The following is a 20,828-nucleotide window of genomic DNA, read 5'->3' as shown; positions in this document are numbered from 1 at the left end:
ATAGATAGATAGATAGATAGATAGATAGATAGATAGATAGATAGATAAATAGGGGCAGCTAGATGGTGCAGTGGATAGAGTACCAGCCCTGAAGTCAGGAGGACCTCAGTTCAAATCTGGCCTCAGACCAAAACATTTGACACTTACTAGCTGTGTGACCCTGGGCAAGTCACTTAACCCTAATTGCCTAAATAAATAAATAAAAAGCTCTTTCACCCATTCCCTTCTTTCCATCCACATAATAGCCACTGTAATAAAAAAATAATAATAAGGTTAGAGGGGCTGGGAGGATGAAGAAATCACTGCACTAAAGAGGTTAGCCAAGGCTTCCTGGAGACAGCAAGGCTCAAAATAAGCATTGGAGGACAGGGAAAGCCGGGAGGGGCTTCTTAGTGACAGGCACAGCTTGAGCAAAGATCAGGAATTAATTGCTCATAGGACAGGAAAAGCCCCATTGTGGCTGGAATGGAAGATGCATGTTGGGAAGGAGGAGATGATGCTGGCACAGTGTAAGCCAAACTACGGGGGTCTCATATGACAGGCTGAGTTGTCAGGTCAGTATCTGGGCAGGAGGTATGAAGCAGCCAAAATCGGTGAACCTGAACCTTGACCAGTCCTTTCAAGGCAGGAACACCCCTTGGACCTGGGCCAACCCTGCCTCACAATGGCTGGTATCCTGGAAAGGACACTGGCCCTGGGTTCCAATCCTGCCTCGGCCTCATTGCTACCTGTGTGACCACCAGCCAGCCACCTCATCTCTATGGGCCTCAGTTTTCTCATCTGTAAAAAATGAGAGGGTTGGATTAAAGATCCTCTAAAAAGTCCTTTCTGGCTCTAACTATGTGGTCTCATGAGGGTCTCTCCTCTGGGCCAGGTCCGTGCCAGGGCTGAGGTCAGACAAACATGGTTGTAGGAGGTGAGAAGTCAGGGCATGGGTAAGAATTCAGGCACCAGGCCGGGGAGCCTGATGGGAAAATTGAGGCATATGTAACAGGCAGAAGACAGGTGGGTGATGAGGGCTCTTTCCAGCAGGCAGGGCCCTGCCCCCTCTCCTTCTGCCAGGCCTGGCTCCAAGCTGGTCTCCTCTAGGAAGCCTCCCTCAGCACATTCCAGGATTTCTGTGTATAAAGGGGTGCTGAGCTGGAGTCGATGCTCCTTCCAAGTCCCTGAGGGCAGGGACCGCGTCTTGCCCATCATCCTTCGGGGCTCCCTCTGAGCAGAGCTAAGTCTCCCCCTCAGCCCCAGAGACTCCCAGACGGTAGGAATATCCTACCCTTGGCCTCACGGGCTCCCCTAGTGGCACTGAGGCACCTTCCCCGTCCCACCCCATTTCCCTCTTAGTGCCGGGGGCTCTTTGAGGGCAGGGCCATACCCCTGGGAATTGGGGGTTCACTTACCTCAGCCCGGCCCCCCGGAATTACAGCTGCAATGAGAACAGGGGAATCTCCCCTGAGAGTGAATCCAAAGCCTCCTTCGCCTCGAGTCAGGTGTATGGGCCCCTTCAGCCACCACTGGTTCTTGGCAGAGAACACGGACAGGGGCCCCTGTTGGGAGACAGAGGCCTGAAGGCCTAGCCACGTGCACGTGCTTCCCTACCCCTTTACCAATGCCGTGTCGGGATCGAATTCCTTGCAGGCAGTCAGCAGCGTGTTACACAGGAACCCCAACAGACTTGTAGTCAAGAGGTCCTGGCTTAGATGGCTACTTACTACCTATAATCCCAACCCTTCCTGCACCTCCGTTTTCTCATCTACCCAAAAGCTGTGACTTTCTATGTGACTTCCTTCCTTTTCCTGGGCTTTAGATTCCTAATTTAGGTTAATTACTTTTTTAAAAATTTATTTTATTTTTAATTTATGGAATAAAACAAGGTTAATCTCTTCAGAGGCATTTATACTGAGTGGGAGACAGGGTTAATGGTGAAATGAGGACATGGATGGAGAAAGGGTTTTGGAAGGTTCTTGAATGAGGGGTTTTTAAGCCCATTGGCAGAGAGAAAAGGATGGAAACAGACTGGAGGGGGAGAGTCTTGGGTTCCAGACTTGGCCATGAGTTTATTCTGTCCCTAGGCAAGCCCTTTGACCCCCTCAGGATGTGAAATATGAAGAAGACCTCAGCCACCTGTCTCCTGGAGTAACAGCAAGGAGACTATGAAAAGGGGTGGCTAGGTGGTACAATGGATAGAGTACTGGTCCTGGAGTCAGGAAGACCTGAGTTCAAATCCAGTCTCAGACACTTACTAGCTGTGTGACCCTGGGCAAGTCATCTCATTTCTGTTTGCCCTGGTTTCCTCATCTGTACAATGTAATAATAATGTAATAATAGCATCTACCTCCGAGGACTGTTGTGAGGATCCAACGAGATCGTATTTGTGAAGAGCTTAGCACAGCGGCTGGCATATTCGTAAACAGTATATAAAAGTTAGTTATTATTACTAAGGAAGGAATGGAATTGGGTTCCCTGGCCAGAGAGCAAAAGCCACAGGTCCCAAGGAGGGCCTTAAGGACTCACCAAGCGGTGAAAGATGTCTGTCACCTTCACCTGGGAGAAGCTGGGTGTCTTTATCTCTGGCTTCTGGTGGGTCTTGGCTAAAAATACAAAAATCAAAAATTGGTCAGATCAAAGACCAAAGAGAAAAGTCAGGACTGGCCTAATACATCATTCTCCCATCAAATGACATAAATAGAAGCACACATTTTTACCTCCCATGGGAAGCCTTCCCAGATTAAATACTCCCTTCTTGCCTCACCCCTAAGATTCTTCCCACCATCCGTCACCTAACCACCAGTCTGTCTCCCAAGAAAGACACAGACCAGAAACATCACCCCCGGAGAAAACAAGAAAAGAGGCTTTTCTTCAGCCTATCACCTATTTTCACTCAACTTGGCTTCTCTTGGACCCTGTATCCCACTGACCTACTACTCTCCAGTTAAAGGCCACATACCCAAGGTGGAGAAAGTGTCCCATCCCCCACTTTAACAAAGAGAGAGAAGAGGTAGACTTTGGTGGGGTACTGACCCATCGAAGTGGGGAGTCACGGACCAACTAGAATCCTGCTCTTTCTGGGCCTTAGTTTCCCCATCCATAAAGGGTTGGGATCTAAGATCCCTTTAGGACCTAACATTCTATGGGCTAATATTCTGTGTTCTAAAAATCACAAAATATCACATTCTCTACTGTAAATGAGCTAACATGGTACATGCAAGAAAACTCTGCAAATTCTCACAGGTTGTTGTATGATTGTCCTTCATTCTAGAACGGAACCATGACATCAGGGAGATGATGACATGACTTGCAATGGACTTTGATTTGAGTGAGGTAGGGTTGTGCAAGGTCACCAGCCTCACTTTCTCCTCCAGAGCTGTCTGGGTCCAGTGGCCAGATATTCATCAGGATGACTGGAGATGGCCCAGGATGCAATGGGAGACCTGGCCCTTTAAAGCTAAGGTCTTTTCGGGTTCTCACTTTGAGTGAGGTTCTATTTTGCCTCCATGTGAACAGAAGGCAAGAGTGAAGAGCCGAAGGAGCCCTAGGTTGAGAATGAGGATATCTGGGCTTCCTCCTCTGCCCATCCTCTGAGCTGTGAGGATCACGCCTCAAGAAAGATGTGAAAAGAATCCAAGATTTAGAGCTGGAAAGGACGACAGGCATCACCTAAGTCTAAGCTCCTCACTTCACAGAGGTCCAGAGAGAGGCATTTACCCATAGTTACAGAGGTTAAGTGGTAGCGGAAGAAGGAACTGCACCCACATTCCCAACTTCAGATCACATGACTGCCTCTTTGTAATGGATGAGGGAGATGAATTATTAACAAGTCAATTTCCTTATCTGTAGTAGCAGGGAAATGGTCAAGAGGACTTCTTAGGTCCCTTTGAACTCTAAATCTATGTCCTTGGGGGGCAGCTTGGTGGCATAGTGGATAGAGTACTGACCCTAGAGTCAGGAAGACCTGAGTTCAAATCTGACCTCAGACACTTAACGCTTACTAGTCGTGTGACCCTGGGCAAATCACTTAACCCCATTGCCTAGGAAAAAAACAAAACAAAAAAAAAAATAAATAAAATAAATCTATGTCCCTGGGAGATGCAGGGGATCATTTCTGTCCCCCTCCCTCTCTCCATTCAGGTAGAATTCTCTCCTTTCCCTCACCCTCCACTATCCATGGGAACCACACAACTCCCCCAATATGGTCCTGCCCCCAGAGTCCCCACTCACGGTGGACGTCAGGGGCTTCAGCAGTCTCAAAGAAGTCATCCTCGTGGTCAATCTCTGAGTACTTGGCCAGGGAGCGCCTGTGAGCCAGGGACACGACTTCCTGCAGCAGGTCCATCTTTCGAAGGATGCGGCAGACCGCATGGAGACGCAGGGCTTCCTCATGATTCATCATGGCCTTCCGCAGGTGCGCCTTCGCTGGAGAGGCTCAGAGGAGTTAGAGATGCCTGACCCCATCATGCTATCAAAGAGCTACTGAGGTTTGGAGAGGGGCCACAGAGCTAGCAAAATAGAACCCGAGTCTCCTAAATCCAAATTGATTCAAAAATGTTTATTAAGCACCTACTGTTTGCAGAGCACTGTGCTCAGTACTAAGGAAAATGGAAAATGTAAATAAGACATAACCTTGTCTTCATGGAATTCAGAATCTAGTTAGTATCCCCAGTACTTTGCACAATGGTTGGCACACAGTAGGAAGCTAGGTGGCTTGGTGGATAGAGCACGGGGCTTGGTTGGAGTCAGGAATACCTGAATTCTAATCCTGCCTCTGACACTTCATAGCTGGGTGACCCCGGGAAAGTCACTTCACCACTGTGTGCCTCAGTTTCCCCATCTGGAAAATGGGAATAAAATGGGCACCTACTTCCCAAGGTTCTTGCAAGGATAAAATGAGATATTTGTAAAACACATTGCTAACCTCAAAGTGCTATATAAATGCTAGCTGCTATCATTATTATTATTATATAAGTACTTAATAAATGTTTATTCATTTGTTCTTTCATGGGGGAGATAAGACATATGCCAGGATAATTATAATGCCAAAAAAAAATCACCCCTGCTTATTCCTTAAGGCTGTTGTGTGACTCTGATGAGACAATAATAGCTCCCATTTCTATGATGCTTTAAGGATTACAAAGTGCTTGCCCTTTGAGGTAAATGGTTTGGTATTAATGCTCCCGTTTTACAGTTGAAGGAACTGAGATTCTTAAAGGTAAGTATTGAAACCCAGGTCTCTAAACTCCAAGTCTAGGGCTTTTTCCATCCTTCATGCCATATATTCTCTGGAGCTGGGGGACCTAAGAGATCTAATCCAACCTCTTCATTTTCCAGATCACAGAATATCATAGTTAGAAGTGATTTCAAAGGGTCTCTTGTCCACCTTGTACCTAAGCAGGAGCCTGTTATTAAAACATTCCCATCAAATGGTCATCCAGCTTGCTCTTAATCTCCAGGGATGGGGAAATACACTACCTCCTGAGACACTCCATTCAGCATTTGGACAGCTCTGATACACAGTGGCTAGAGCACTTGGCCTGGAGTCAGGAAGACACATCTCCTTGAGTTCAAATCTGGCCTCAGACCCAGGCAAGTCACTTAATCCTGCCTGCCTCAGTTTCCTCATCTGTAAATGAGCTGGAGAAGGAAATGGCAAACCACTCCAGTATCTTTGCCAAGAAAACCCCAAATGGGGTCATCAAGAGTCAGACATAACTGAACAACAAAATAGTTAAGAAGTTATTCCTTCTGTGGAGCCAATGGCCATCTCTCCACAAATTTTTCCAACTGCCCCCAATGTTATCTTCTAGGGCCATGAAGAATAAGTCTAATCCCTCTTACAAGCAGCCTTCAATCAACTCAATCAACAAGAATTCCTTAACCTACTACTACTACATGTCAGGCACTGTGCTAGGCACTGGGAATAAAACAAATGATATTAGCTATACTCATGGGAAGGAGTTTTAGTATAATTTCAAACATTCTGATATTCTAGCTTTAAATACCAGAACACGGCTATCATGTTTGCCTTAAGTCTTCCTTTCTTCAGGTTAAACATCTACAATCTCTTCAACCAACCCTCATATCTCAGTCTGAGGCCCAGAGAGGTAGGTACATTAGCCGGTGAGTCAACCAGTGTTTATGAATTGCTCACTCTTTGCCAGGCACTGTGCTAAACCCCGGGAATAAGAAGAAAGACAAAAGACAGTCCTGCCCTCAAGTAGCTTACAGTCTAATGGAAGAGATAACCGGAAAATAACTATGTACAAATAAGATATATAAATATACATACATACATATGTGTGTGTGATAAATTGGAGATAATCAATAGAGGGAAGGCACTGGTATGAAGGGAGATTTCTTGAAGGAGGAAGCCAGGGAAGCCAGAAAGCAGAGATGAGGAGGGAGAGAGTTGTAGGCATGGAACACATCCAGAAAAAATGCCTGGGATCAGAAGGTAGAGTGTTTTAGAGGCTCTCCAGCCAGGAGGCCAGTGTCACTGGATTGCAGAGGATGTGAAGGAGAGTAAAGTGTAAGAAAACTGGAAAGGTAGGAAGGACTTTGAAAGCCAAAGAGAGGATTTTAGATTTGATCCTGGAGTCATCAGGGAGCCATTGGGGTTGAAGAGGTGAGAGGGACACACTTGCTTTTTAGGGAGATACCTGAATGGAGAATGGATTAGAGTGGGGAGAGACTTAGGGCAGAGACACCAATCAGCAGGTTCGTGCAATAGTCCAGGTGAAAAGGGATCGGGGCCTGCAGCAGGCAGTGTCACAGGAGAGAAGAGGGCACATAGGAGAGATAGTGCAAAGGTAAAACTGACAGGTCTTGACCACTGACTGTTTAAGACGGATGACAGAGAGTGAGAAGTCATGGATGACAGCTAGGTTTCAGGCCTGTAGGGCTGGGGGGATGGTGGTACCCTCAACAGTAATAGGAAAATTGTGAAGGATAGAGGGTCTAGGGAAAAGATAATGATTCTGTATTAGACAAGTTGAGTCACCTGCCCCAGATGACACAGGTACTATGTGGGCAGAGCTGGGATTCAAAAGCAGATATTCTACCCAAATCCAAAGCTAAATCATGCTGTGTCCCTCCTTGAGAGCCAGGACTGTGTCATTTTCTATCTTTGTATCCCCAACACCAAGCACAGCACCTAGCATACAGTAGGAGCATTCCCTTCATGTTTCCTCTTCTCCAGCCAATGCCATTTCCAGGTCTGGAACGGCCTCCTTCTTTCTCCTCCCCTTCTCCAATTCCCATTTCTTCAAAGCCCAGCTCTGGCCCCACATGCTCAGTGAAGGCCCTCCGAACCCCTACCCCTATGAGGATCTCTCTCCTCCCCAAATCTCTGCGCTGATTACATACTCTGGCATGTGCGTGTATTAGGGGAGCGGGGAAGGACTGAGGGGAGGAGGAGGGAAATCGTCCTCTGTGTGGGAGGCATCTTCCCAGCTGGGCGCAGCATGCTGGTTCTACTCTCTGCTGGGTCAACAAAGGCCTTAATTAGGCAAAGGAAGACTTGGCTGGGGGAGTGATGACCTTGTCAACAAAGGGGTGGGGTTGGGGCATGGCCGGCAGTGTCCCAGGAGTGTAGCAAAGTAGGGACTGAGTAAAGATTGGCAAGTCTAGGCTGGAAGGTTTCTAGGAGTGGGGCTGGTGGGGAAGGGGCCAGGAAGAACACTGCCCACTCGGTAGGCCAGGGCAGGCACTCCCTATAGAGCTGCTGTTTCACCTAAACACAGGGATTACTCCCCCAAAAACAGCCGGGCAACACCTTCAGTGTCTTGGGGGCTGAGCTAGGGGAGGGATCTAGCTGGACTAGGGTGGGGCGGGGGTGGAAGGGAACCAGAGAGAGGATCCAGACATCCAGGTCTGGAAGAGCCAGGTGGGAGGGAGGACAAGTGGCAGGGTGATAGTATTTAGAGCTAAAAGAGATCTTAATAATAATACTAATAATAATGATTGGAGCTAGCATTTATATAGCCCTAATGACATGCCAGGCTTTACAAATATTATTTCATTTGATCCTCACAATAGCACTAGCAGGTAAATGCTATTATTATTCCCATTTCACAGTTGAGGAAATTGAGGCAGAGGTTAAGTGACTTACCTAGGCCAAACCTCTCATCTGACTTGCCCAAAGTCACACATCCAGTAAGGGTCAGAGTCAGCATTTGAACCTAGAGCCTTCGACACTCCCTCTCCCAACCCAGTAGTGTTTCTGCCACACCACATAACTGGGCCAGGCTGTCACCATGCTGTGTCCTTACAATTTGCCCACCAGTGTCAAGCTTGCATCCTGAGATTCCTCGTGTTATAAAAACTTTCCTTCTCTCTCTAAACAGCCACCTGAGCTCCAGGACATGCTTGATTATGCACCATTGAGGAAGGGGAACTGGGACAAAGCATGGAGCAAAAGCAACCCAGGTTCCCCGGCACCACCCTCGTCCTCCCCAGGCTGAGGCCCGTGGGGCCCTTTCCTTCGGCCCTTGTGGACCCTTTACCGAGTCTTCTCCGCTCCTCTGAGTCCTGAAGGAGGACAGGCAGCGAAGGGCCCTCAGGCACCGTAACGTGGAACTGGAGAAAAGCTTTCTCATATTTGGGAATCTCGGAGTCTGCTACAGCTGCCAAGAGAGGGACAGGGAAAGGTGGCTATGAGCCTTCTCTACTGAGTCTATGAGTCTCCTCCTCCAGGAAGCTCTCCTGATTGATCATCCAGCCTTGTTCAATTTACTCCGGGATTCTCAACACCCTCAGTATTTATAACTCAGCTTGTACCATATATTTAAAACAAGAAGGGCCTCAAAGATCATTTAATCTAGGGGTTCTTAGCCTGGGGTCCATCAACTGCCCCCCCAGGGGGTCCATGAACTGGAATGGAAAAATAATCACATCTTTATTTCCATATAATTGGTTTTCTTTGTGATTCTATGTATTTTATTTTTTATATTTGAAAACATTATTCTGAGAAGGGGTCCACAGCTTCACCAGACTGCCAAAAGGTCCACAACACAAAAAAGATTGAGTCTGATCCTCTCATTAAGGCGGGGAATGTCACACAAGTAGCAAGCGACTGGCAGAGCATCTCAGCCCTGGCTCATGAGCAGGGGCCATATTTCAATTTTCATCATCTCTCTACAATCCAGCCCATCCCACCAAACCTTGGTCTCCCTAACAACACCCAGGATAGGGAAAGATTTGGCCAACTCTTCTGAAACAATCACAGAGACACTGGTGACAAGGAGGGCAAGAAGAAGAAGAATGACGTTGTGACACGGTCCCAAAGGCTGGTACGCTCTCCCAGCAGGCCGCTCCGGCGAGCCCCGGGGCCATGTCTTCTCTGATACTCCCCTCTCCCCAACACTCACACAGTCGTCAGTAGGGCGGGAGACTTTCGCTTCTGCTTGGGAACCTGGGCTCTGGGAGACACCTCCTTCCTATGTCTAATCTCTCACAACAAATAAACTGCCCAGGAGGCGACAGTGTCAACAAAGCAATCTAACTCACTGAGAGGGTGGTTATAACAACAAATGAGCCGGATCAAGGCAAAATATTTTTTAAAGGAGTCAAACAGTCAGAAGAGATAACAGTGTCCATAAAGCAACTGAGCACCAGAGGGGCCGAAACACTGTGAACAAGCAAGCAGAGAAGGTCAAAGGAGCAGGCAGAGGGGGCCACATGCAAGGCTTTGGTGGAAAGCATGACAGCGTCAGCACGCGTGTCCTGCCCCAAGCAAGGGCAAGGGTCAACAAAGGAGGTGGGAGGGATGAGAGAAGGGACAGTTGGCAGGCTAGCTTCCCCCCAGCCCCCGGGCTCAGGAGGGGTGTGGGAAAGGAAGGGAAGTCCAGGAGCCGGGCCAGATGGGACTGGACGTTTACTCACAGGGCCCATCACAGAGGGCAATCGCAGCATAGTAGTGGGACAGGCCTCGGAAGTGTTTGGCTTTGACATTCACCATGGTGGTCCAGGAGAAGGGCACGTAGTCTCTGACAGGCGGCTGGACCATGGTCTGGTACACAAGGGAGTACACGTCCTCCACCTGCCAGCAGTGGTACCATGAGTGTGGCACATCAAAGCAGGGGGAACAGGCAACCCCCAAGCCCCCCGCAGCCCCTGCCCACCCCGACACAGAGGAGCCAGACCGCTCACTGCCCCTGTTCTTCCTCCCTGGGCCTGTCCCTCTCAGTCTCCTCCCCCTGCTTCTATCTGCCTTCTTCTCCATCCCCCACTCAATTCCTGCTGATGTACCTTCACCCCCTCCTCCAACCCTCCCTCTGCATCTTTCTCTCCCATCTACTCCTGTCACTTCCACTCCTCTGTTTATGCCCTTCAACCTTCTCCCTTCACCTGCCCATCACCTCCTGTATTCCTTCACCTTCTCCAGTCTCCTCTCTCTAAATTCACTCCCTTCCTTTTCCATTGCTCCTTCAACTCTCCTGTCTTTTCTGTTTTTCCCCTCTCTATCTGCTCTTCTGCCCCTTCTGTCTCTTCCCTTTCATTCACTCCAGTCACCTCCATCCCTTCACACCTCCCTTCTTCTTTTTCCATAAAGTCCAGGCTCTTCCAAGACCCTATACTTCCCTCGACGTTCTCCCTCCCTCTACCCATCATCTTCTGAATCCTCAACCGCTCCTGTCTTACTCTCCATCTCTTCTTGTCTCCTAGTATCTATCATCATGTTTATCTGTTCACCCATTCCTCTATCCCCATCCTCCATTTACAACACCCATCTCGTCCCCCATCCCTCCACCTCATCTTCTATCCACCATCTAGACCTCTCTGTCTCTAACTTCCTCCATCTATTCCCCCTTCCCTTCTCTCATTCCTTTCCTGGCATGAGAAAAAGGCCTGAAGTCCCCACAAGCAGGAGGTGTGCACACACACACATACACACACACATGCATACACACATGCACGCATGTGCACGTGTGCGCGCACACACACACACACACACACACACACTCTATCCCCTTCTCAAGCCTAGGGTTCAGCTGTGGAGGGAAAAAAACTAGAGCCATGAAAAAAAAAGTGAGCTACAGAAAGACAGCAAGACACAGAAAAAGAGAAAGAGGTAAAGATACAGATGGACAAAAAGACAGAATGAGAGAGATGGCATGAGAAGCAGAGAGCTATGATGTTGAAACCTGGCTGTGAAAAGCCCCTTATATTCCAGCACTTTCTTGGCCCATTCCCGACCACCATCATTTCTATAAAAGGATGGAAAGCCAAGTTATGTGGAATGAGGGGAAAGGATCTTTCATCATCTCATCCCACTCCAAAGAGCTAATTCCACTGAGCCCTCCATCTGTCTTTTCCCAAGCTTGGTGGCAGCTAGGTGGGTGGCATGGTAGACGCAGCGCTGGACCTGGAGTCAGGAAGACCTGGGTTCAAATCCAGCCTCAGACATTTACTGCCTGTGTAACCTTGGGCGAGTCATTCAACCTCTCTTTGCCTCAGTTTCCTCATCAGCAAAATGAGGATAATAATAGTGCCTACCCCCTAGTGTTGTTGTGACGATAAAATGAGATAATATTTGCAAAACACTTTGTGAACCTTAAAAAGCTATATGAATACTAGCTATTATTGGGATACTGGGCATCAATCTCTTCCCATCATTCAAGTCTCCTGAAACTCCCTATGTGCCCTCACCCCGGGCAGTCTTCTTGAAATGATTAGAAATTAATTGAGCCCCCAGGTCTCTATTCAAAACAACGCCTGCTGCCTTAACACAGCCTGTGTGCCGTGTCTATGAACAGCCAGCACCACCTACCAATACTGGCCACAGCATCAGATCACAGAGCTGTAGTTAAAAGGGACCTTCAAAGTCACAGGCAGTATCTCACATTGAAAAAGAATACCGTGGTTAGTCAGAGGACCTGGGTTCAAATCCCAATCCTCTCCTGTGTGACCTTGGACAAGTCATTTTTCTAGGCCTTCATATCTCCCCATCTATAAAATGAGGCAGTTAGACCAGATGACCTCCAAAATCCCTTCCAGCCCTAAATCTATGAACCTACGGCTAGTTTAAGCCCTTTCATCTTACAGTCAAGAGAACTGAGGCCGAGTGACTTGACTACATCAGATGGGTAGTAACAGCATAGCAGGATTTGAACCCAGGTCATGGAAGCACCCGCTTTCAGAGTCGCAAAGCTTCTCAGAGGCCATCTAGTCCAACCCCCACCTAGAAAGGAACCCCCACACTATAACACAAGACAAGACAAGTAGTCAAGACTTTCAGAGAGGGGAACCTACTCTGTGCTGTGACACACGGCAGATTTCAACATGGCGACACTCTTATCGCTGCACCATTCTCCATCTGCAGATTGTTTACTTAACTGTCTGGGTTAGGATCTGTTGGCATACCACGACTGAGGTTAACTCTAGGGAAAATTGTACTTATTTTTACCTTTTTTTTCTACTCAAGGCCTATGGCTTATGTTAAACTCCCTTTGATTTGCCAAGAAACAGAGCAGCTAGAGTACTGAGCTTGGGGTCAGGGAAGACCTGGGTTCAGATCTCACCTTTGAAACTTACTGGCTTTGTGACCTCAGGCAACTCCATGGGATTTACTAATTGAGTCAGACAGTTGTAATGTACGGAGTTCCCAAACGAAGATCTCCCTATGCTGACAAAATTAAAAATCCTTCAAATAATATCGATTTGTTAATGAGGACAACAGCCATAATTTAAACAAACACCAGGTCCAGAAGGGTATCTACACAGGGACAATCTGATAACCCGCTAATCAGAGGATAGCCATGACTTACGTCAGTGGGGTCAAACAGGACCATTGCTTACATAAGGTTCCCTGTGTGCTGCACATTAACTTAGAAAACCACATATTAAGATTAACTATGTTTCTATTGTACTTTTATTTATCTTGTTAAATATTTCCCAATTATATCTTAATCTGGTTCTGCCACACACTCAGGAGTGTTGTGGGCAGCTAAGCCATGTGTGACACCATAACACCTGTAACTGGTGATGTAATACTGCTTATGACTGGGAAGACCTATTTGAAAGTTAGTCGGACTGGGTCTTTATCAATAATAGTGGTAGTGGTGATGATCAGGGTCATTCTAGGAAGAACAATTAGCAAACAGATTTAAGACTAAGAGTGTCTTCTAGATAATACAAGTATAGTAAGAACAGTAGGACACTGGTTTTCTCCAAGTGACATTAGATCACATTTCCCACATTGGCTGTTCCAAACCTCTTTCTCAATTTTACAGCTCTCCTTCCCCTAATTCTCTCATTACAGATGACTTTGCCATCATGCTTATTGAGAAAATCAAGGACATCTGCTGTGAGCTCTGGCAACCTCCCTACTTTATAACTCAAAACCCCTCTGCACCTTCAGGCAGTCTCTCCTCTTTTATCCAGTCTCTGACAACAAGATGGTCTTTCTAGTCAAGGCCAACCCTCCCCTCCTGCGTCTTCTAAGAGCTTGCCCCTCCAACCATTCCCTTTCTTTCATCTTCTTTCTCTGTTTGTATTGTCTCCTTCTCTTACGTCTACAAACATACTCAAATGTCCTCTATCCTCAGAAAACCCACCCTCAACCAGGACCCCCACTCAAGTTATCTTCTTATTTCTCTCTTTCCTTTTATTGCCAAACACTTAGAATCATCTATATTTGTTCCTCAATGTCCTCACTTCCCCCTCACTTCTTAATCCCTTGCAATCTAGTTTCCCAGTCTTACCACTTAACTAAACCTGTACCTCCCAAGCTTATCAATAATCTGTTTATTACTAAATCCAATGAGCTTTTTTTTTTTTTTTTTAGTTCTTATCCTTTTTGACCTCTCTGTAGCATCTGACACTGCTGGCCGCTTTCTATTCCTAGACATTCTTTCCTCTCTTGGCTCCCATGACACCATTCTCTCCTGGTTCTCCTCCCACTTGCCTGACTGCTCCTTCCCAGTCTCTTTTCTGGTTCATCCCTCCTCAGTGTCCTAAATCTATATATATGTAAAAACAAAAATAAACAACAAAAAAAAGCTGTATCCTGGGCACTCTTCTCTCTCCACTTTTCTTCCTTAGTAATCTCATCAACTTCCATGGGCTCCATTATTATTTCTACAAATGGCTCCCAAATCTACATATCCTATCCTATTTCTATCCTCAACTCCAATTACACATCGCCAACTTCCTCCTGGACATCTCTATTGGATGTCCCAAAATGGAAATCATCATTTTTCCCATTAAACTTGCCCTCCCTCCAAACTTCCTTATCTGTGGCCAGGGTACCACCACCCTCCCAATCACCTAAGCTTTTTATCTCAGTCATCCTTGACTCTTTCCTCCTCCACTCTCCCACTCCATTTCCCATTCAATCAGTTGCTGAGCCTAATCGATCCACAATCTCTCTCACATCCACTCTTTTCTCTACTTCCCACATAGACCCCACCCTTGTTCAGGTCCTTATTATCACTTGTCCAGATGACCATAAGTGCCCTCCACTTGGCTTCCTTGCCTCCAGTCTCTCTTGTCTCTAATTCATCCCCCACATATCTGCCAGAAGAATCTTACTAAGGCATAGGTCTGACGCCATGTTTCTCTCCTGCTGAAAAACCTTAAATGGCTTCTGATTACCTATAGAATAAAATATTCCTCAACCTGGCCTTTAAGGTCCTCCACAATCAGGTCCACCTGACCTTCCCAGCACTATTTCACATGACTTCTTTTCACCCACTTTATGTTCCAGTCAAATTACTGACAAATCCAATGGCCTTCTCTCAGTCCCCATCCTTCTTGCCTCTTTAGTCTTTGATACTGTTGATCATCCTGTTCTCCTTGATGCCCTCCTCTCTCTTGAGTTTACTTCTTTCTAGGTTGCCTGATTCTCCTCCTATATATATGACTGCTCCTTCTCAGTCTCCTTTGCTGAATCTTCATGCAGGTCTTGCCCACTAAATGTGGGTGTCCCCCAAAGCTCTGTCCTGGGTCCTCTTTTCTTCTCCCCCTATACTGTTTCACTTGGTGATCTCATTTGCTCTCAAGGTTTCAATTGTCATTTCTATGCTAATGATTCTCATTTACTTACCCAGCCCCAATCTCTCTCCTAGCTTCCAGACTCAAATCTCCTGCTGCCTATTAGACATCTCAAACTGGATGCCCCATAGACCTCTTAAATTCAATACATCCAAACTGACCTCATTATCTTTCCCCACCAAACTTTGCTCTTCTCCAAAGTTTCCTAACACTGTCAAGGGCACCACCATCATTTCAGTCCTCCAGGCTCATAATTCGGGTGTCTTCCTCAACTTTTCACTCTCTCACCCCACCCCAATATTCAATCTGTTGCCAAGTCCTATCAAATTTACCTTCCTAGTATCTCCCACCTATGCCCCATTCTCTCCTCTGGCACTGCCATCACCCTGGTGCCCCATCACTTCATGCCTAGACCACGACAACGGCCGACGGTTGCCCCAAGTGTTTCCCCACTCCAGTCTATCCTCCACTCAGCTCCCAAAGCGATCTTCTTAAAGTACAAGTGTGACCATGCCAGTCCTGTTATTCAGTAAGCTCCAATGGCTCCCTGTCACCTCCAGGATCAGACACAAAATCTCCTTTTTGGCATTCAAAGTTCTTCGTGGCCCAGCCCTCTCCTAGCTTCTTCTTAATTCTTACACTCAACCCCATACTCTGTGATTCAGCGACACTGGCCTCCTGGCTCTTCCTTGTACAAAACGCTCCATCTCGAGACTATGGGCATATTCACCGGCTCTTCCCCGTGCCTGGCATACTCTCCCTCCTCACGCCTCCTTTAAGTCCCAATAAGAATCCCAGAGGCTGGAAGTCGGCTTTCCCAATCTCCCTGAATTCTAGAACCTTCCTCCGCTGATTATCTCTAATTCATCCTATCCATAGCTTGTTTGTACAGAGCTGCTTTCACGCTGTCGCCTCCATTAGCTCTCGAGGCAGGGGCTGTGTTTTGCCTTTCTTTGCATCTCCAGGACTTCACACAGTGCCTGGCATGTAGTAGGTGCTTAATAAATGCTCAGTGACTATTCCCCACACTTGCCACTCCATCTCTTGCTCTTATGCATCTGTGCACAATTTCCTCCATGCCTGTAATGCACTTCTTCCTTAGGTCTGCCTCTCAGAAGGAACATGCCTCTTCCTTCCAAGACTCAATTTCATTTTATAGATGAAGAAACTGAGGATCCTAGAGGGGACTGGACTTGCCCAAGGTCACATAGGTAAGAAAAGGTGGTGCTGGGATCCAAATTTAGGTCCTTAGATATGGGGGGTAGCTCCTGCTTCAAAGACTGACTCATCTCCCTCCCCATCAGAGGCAACCAACCACTGCCTCAGCCCATCCTGGAACCCCTCATCATCCTCCAGAACTCGATCTGGGGAGGTAAGTATTCAGTAAGGGCCATACCCGGGCTGCTTCCTGGGCAAGTCTCATCTGGGAGAGAGGTTCTCGGGGTGTCCCGGACAGGGTAAGCTGCTCAAAGACGCACTCCTGGACCTGGGCGGTCATGAGCCGAACCAACATGCACAGAGAGGCCACACTCATGTCCAGGCTTGGAGCATTAGAGAAGTTTTCCTTCAGGTAGTTAAAGGCACCTGTGGGATCAGAGACACCATCTGGGAAATGGTCCCCTCTAGGTTCCACAAAATTCCTTCTCAACCCTTGGGTCCAACTGTAGCCCCAAACAGGGAACTCAGGCAATTGAGCCTTGAGGGTCAGGAAGGCAGCAACTCTTTCCTTCCAATATTCCTGACAAGGGCACCAGCCTCCCTCCTACTCTGAGACTGTCTACAGGGAGTAGGTCAAATGTAGAAGAGCCCAAGCCTCTGAGGATGTGCCCCGTGAAAGGGCCCCTAATACTTTAGCTATAGAATGGAGTATGTTGGCAGAAGGGAGAGGAGGAGATCAAAGTGAGACCTCATCCTGGCACAGCAGGCTGTCTCCAATGATCCTGGTGACCAGGGTGGCATATTCTATATAGCTCGTGCCTGTGCATGCCCATGGGAGGACTCTTATGCATTGGGCTGTGCTTCAAGCGTAGGAATACAATGTCACAAGGTCATTGAGGTCCTTCTATCTTTTCCCAGTTTCATCTTCAGTCAAGAGACCTTGATACCAGGCAGATCAAAACATGACTAGCTCCTTCCCCTCTGCCCATACTCTCTTCCAATGTGGCATTTAGTCTTGCCCTCACTTCCCCACCACCTAATCCCTGTGCCTATTCACTGCCCCAGAAACCATCCCACTAGAGTTTATTATCTTTACCCACTGGCTCACCTATATACAGAGTTTTTGTTTTGTTTTAATTATAACTCTCCCCACCCTAAAGCCAAGTGAAGACAGGGGCATGTCTCCTTCTCCTTCTGACTCCCTTATCCCATACTACAAAGATCAAAACAAAAATACATGCACGTTATATGCAAACTGGGCCCTATCATATGCAGCAGTTCCAACAAGAGATGATTATGTTGCCCAAAGGTGGCCATCCCATCTCTGGGAGTGGGGATACGTACCTGCCGCTCTCTGGAAGGCCTCGATGGCACAGTCAATGCCTATCCTGGTGCCCCGGTCCTGCCGGGCCCCAATCTGGGTATAAAGGGCACCAATGTTAAAAAGGACACTCCCCTTCTCAAAAGCCAGTGTCCTCTGGTGGGAGGGGACCCCAGTGAGGGAGTCATACCTGCAGAAAGGAAGAGAAATGGAAGTCTCTGAGCCACACTGCAGAGTTCTCCACCCAATACATATATGCCCATTCACAGAACTATTGGCTCAGCCACCTCTTCATGCTTTCATCAGGCCAATCCATGCGGACCCAGACCAAACCAGGATACACCGGGGGTGAAGAAGACAGGAGGAAGGAGATAAGGCATAATCCCTGCCCTCAGAGAGCTCCTACTCTGGCTGGGCAGATAAGACTCACACAGCAGAAAAGCTAAACGATTTCTTCATCTGCCTGTAAGAGATGCTCTAGATGGGATCCCCGTACCAGAGGGAGAAGGTGAACAGACTTAAGACGCCCTGTGAGGTTTCTTCCTGCTGTCAGGTTCCAACAGTTCAAGATTCCATAATTTCAAGTTTCTGTGAGTTTAAAATTCTCAGAATCCTTCTAAGACACCAATGTTCTATGAGTCTAAGGTCCGACAATTTGGTGATTCTATGAAATATTTTATTTCAGGTCTTCCCTGATCTAGGATTTTGTCATTTCCTCTACAGACGCATATCACACCCTCTCTGCGAATTTAATCCATGGTCAAGGCTACTTCCTGGAGCTGCCCACTCCACTTTGGGACAAATCTAGCCCAAATCCCCTCTACAACAATAACCCCAAAACATCCATTTTTTAATGCCCAGTCTCTGATCAAACACTTCTAGTGAAAGGGAGTTGAAGGGGGCAGCTAGGTGGCACAGTGGATAGACCACTGGCCATGGATTCGGGAGGACCTGAGTTCAAATGCGGCCTCAGCCACTTCCTAGTAACTGTGGGCAAGTCACTTACCCCTGATTGCCTTAAAAAAAAAAAAGGAGCTGCTCATTACATTCCAAGGTGGCCCATTCCAAAGGTTTGACTATTGCTTTCCACCCAAGATGGTAGCTGCATATGAGACTAAACTTCAGGAAAATGGACAAGGGGGAGAAGAAAGAGGACACGGTTAAATTTAGGAATGTTTGGCAGACTTTCACATCAAAATTAAGGGCACAGGCCATGCCCTGTGTCCCAAGCCATTTTCTGTATCTCTGAGGAAGGAGACGCTAGCTCCTTATCCCTTGCTCACCAGTGGAAGAGGACTCCAAGGTTTCTCTTGGGAGAAAAGAAGCGGATGTCCAGGAAATAGAGCTGGTTATAGTATTCCATGAGGAGGTCCAGACCCACCTCATTCCTGCTAGGGGTTCGAATGGCCTGTAGGAGAGAGAACCCAGACAGTTGAATCAACAAACATTTATTCAGCTCTTACTATGTGCCAGAAACTGGGCTGAGTAATTAGATAAATAAAAAAAAGGTGAAAACAGTCCAGCCCTAATGGAGTTTACATTTCTTATAGAGACAAAATGAAAACAACTACATACAAACAAGTTAGATAGATAGGATAAATTGGAGATAATCTCAGTTTCCCCAATTTGAGATAATCTCAGAGGGAAGGCACCATTAACTGGGATCAGGAAAGGCTCTGGCAAAAAGTGAGATTTTTAACTAAAGCCTCAAGGAAGCCAGAGAAGACAGGAGGAGGAGGTGAGGGAGGAGAAGATTCCAGGCATGGAAGGCAGCTAGTACAAAGGCATGGAGTCAGGAGATAAGAGAGCGTCTTGTTTAAAGAACAGCAGGAAGTCCAGTGTCACTGGATCATAGACTAGAAGGGGGCTGGGAGTATTAGGCAAGAAGAGACATTCCAACCTCTTCATTGTAATGACGGGGAAACAGAGGCCTAGAAGGGAGAAGTGGTTTGCCTACAGTCACAGAGCAAGTGAGTGTCAGAGGCAGGGCTAGAACTAACTAACTCTCAATCCGGGTCTTTTTCCACCACCTGACTTTAGCTGGGAGGAGGGGAGGTAGAGTGTGGAACTCCAGGATTTGGGGAAATACCATATGTATGTGGTAGAATGGATAGAGCTCCAGGCCTGGGACCAAGTTCAAATCCGGCCTCATTTACTACCTGTGTGACCATGGGAAAGTCACTTAACCTCTGTTTGCCTCGGTTTCCTCAACAGTAAGTTAGGGACAATAATAGCACCTATCTCTCAAGGTTACTGTGAGGACCAAATAAGGTAATAATTATAAAGCAGTTGGCACAGGGCCCAGCACAGTGCTATATAAATGTTAGTTGTTTTTGTTACTGTTATTATCATTATCATCTCCTCGTCAGAATGGAGGCCCTCTGAAGGCAAGTAAGGATCACATTTTTTGATTCACTGGACCTCAAACAGTCATTTTTGACTAGTACCAAAATTTTCTCTAGTATAGAGCAAATAAGATGGGATTTGGAATCTGGACCTCAGTCTTCTCATCTGCAAAATGAGGGGGCAGTGCTAAATAATCTCAAATGTCCTTTCTACCTCTTTACATAGGGCAGAATTGGGATTCAAGAGACTTGGGCCCTAGCTATTTCCACTTGGGGCAGCTGGTTGGTGCAGAGGATAGAGTGCTGGGTCTGGACTCAGGAAGACCAGAGTTCAAATCTGGCCTTAGACATTTATGAGCTGTATGACCCTGGGCAAGTCACTCTGTTTGCCTCAGTTTCTTCATCTATAAAACGGGGATAAGCACCTACCCTTTTTCCCCCACCTCCAGGTTGCTGTGAGGATAAAATGGCATAATATTTATAAAGTTCCTCACACAGTGCCTGGTATTTTTTCAGTCATTTCAGTCCTGTACTACTCTTCATGACCCAATTTGGGGTTTTCTTAGCAAAGATACTGAAATGTTTGCCATTTCCTTCTCCAGCTCATTTTGTAGATGAGGAAACTGAGTAGACAAGGTTAAGTGACTTGCCCAGGGTCACACAACTGAGGCCAGATTTGAACTCAGGATGCTAAGTCTTCCTGACTTTAGGGCCAGTACTCTATCCACTGAGTCACCTAGCTGCCCCTGGCACATAGTAAGCACCATATAAATGTTAGCTGTTACAGTTTAAGTGCTTAGCCCAGTGCTTGACACACAGTAGGTGCTACATAAACGTTAGCTATTATTGTTATTATTATTATTACTTGCAGAATCACAAAAGTTTAAAGCTAGAAGGGACTTGAGAAAAATCTAGTCTAATTCCTTCATTCTTACAAATTGGGAAAATGAGATCAATACAAGTAAAGTGAGCCGCCCAGGGCCAATCAGCCAATAAGTGGCAAAGCCAGGATTGGAACC

General features: G+C 47.0%; 1 protein-coding gene across 3 annotated transcripts in view; it reads right to left on the bottom strand.

Moving 5' to 3' along the window:
- The window catches only part of RHPN1 (rhophilin Rho GTPase binding protein 1), a 52,678-nt gene that overhangs the window by 3,121 nt on the left and 28,729 nt on the right, over window positions 1–20,828 (bottom strand). For all 3 annotated transcript variants that reach the window (XM_027859860.1, XM_027859861.1, XM_027859862.1), the window contains 8 exons: window positions 18,748–18,872; window positions 17,488–17,654; window positions 16,382–16,569; window positions 9,874–10,030; window positions 8,496–8,615; window positions 4,216–4,410; window positions 2,512–2,588; window positions 1,398–1,544 (listed from right to left, as the gene is read on the bottom strand). In XM_027859860.1, the coding sequence (XP_027715661.1) occupies window positions 1,398–1,544; window positions 2,512–2,588; window positions 4,216–4,410; window positions 8,496–8,615; window positions 9,874–10,030; window positions 16,382–16,569; window positions 17,488–17,654; window positions 18,748–18,872 (1,176 nt within the window). The remainder of the gene's footprint in view (window positions 1–1,397; window positions 1,545–2,511; window positions 2,589–4,215; window positions 4,411–8,495; window positions 8,616–9,873; window positions 10,031–16,381; window positions 16,570–17,487; window positions 17,655–18,747; window positions 18,873–20,828) is intronic.

Source organism: Vombatus ursinus, unplaced genomic scaffold (assembly GCF_900497805.2).
Source record: "Vombatus ursinus unplaced genomic scaffold, bare-nosed wombat genome assembly UNPS02014173.1, whole genome shotgun sequence".
Taxonomy (NCBI): Eukaryota; Metazoa; Chordata; class Mammalia; order Diprotodontia; family Vombatidae; genus Vombatus; species Vombatus ursinus.
This window is presented reverse-complemented; position numbering and strand designations above follow the sequence as displayed.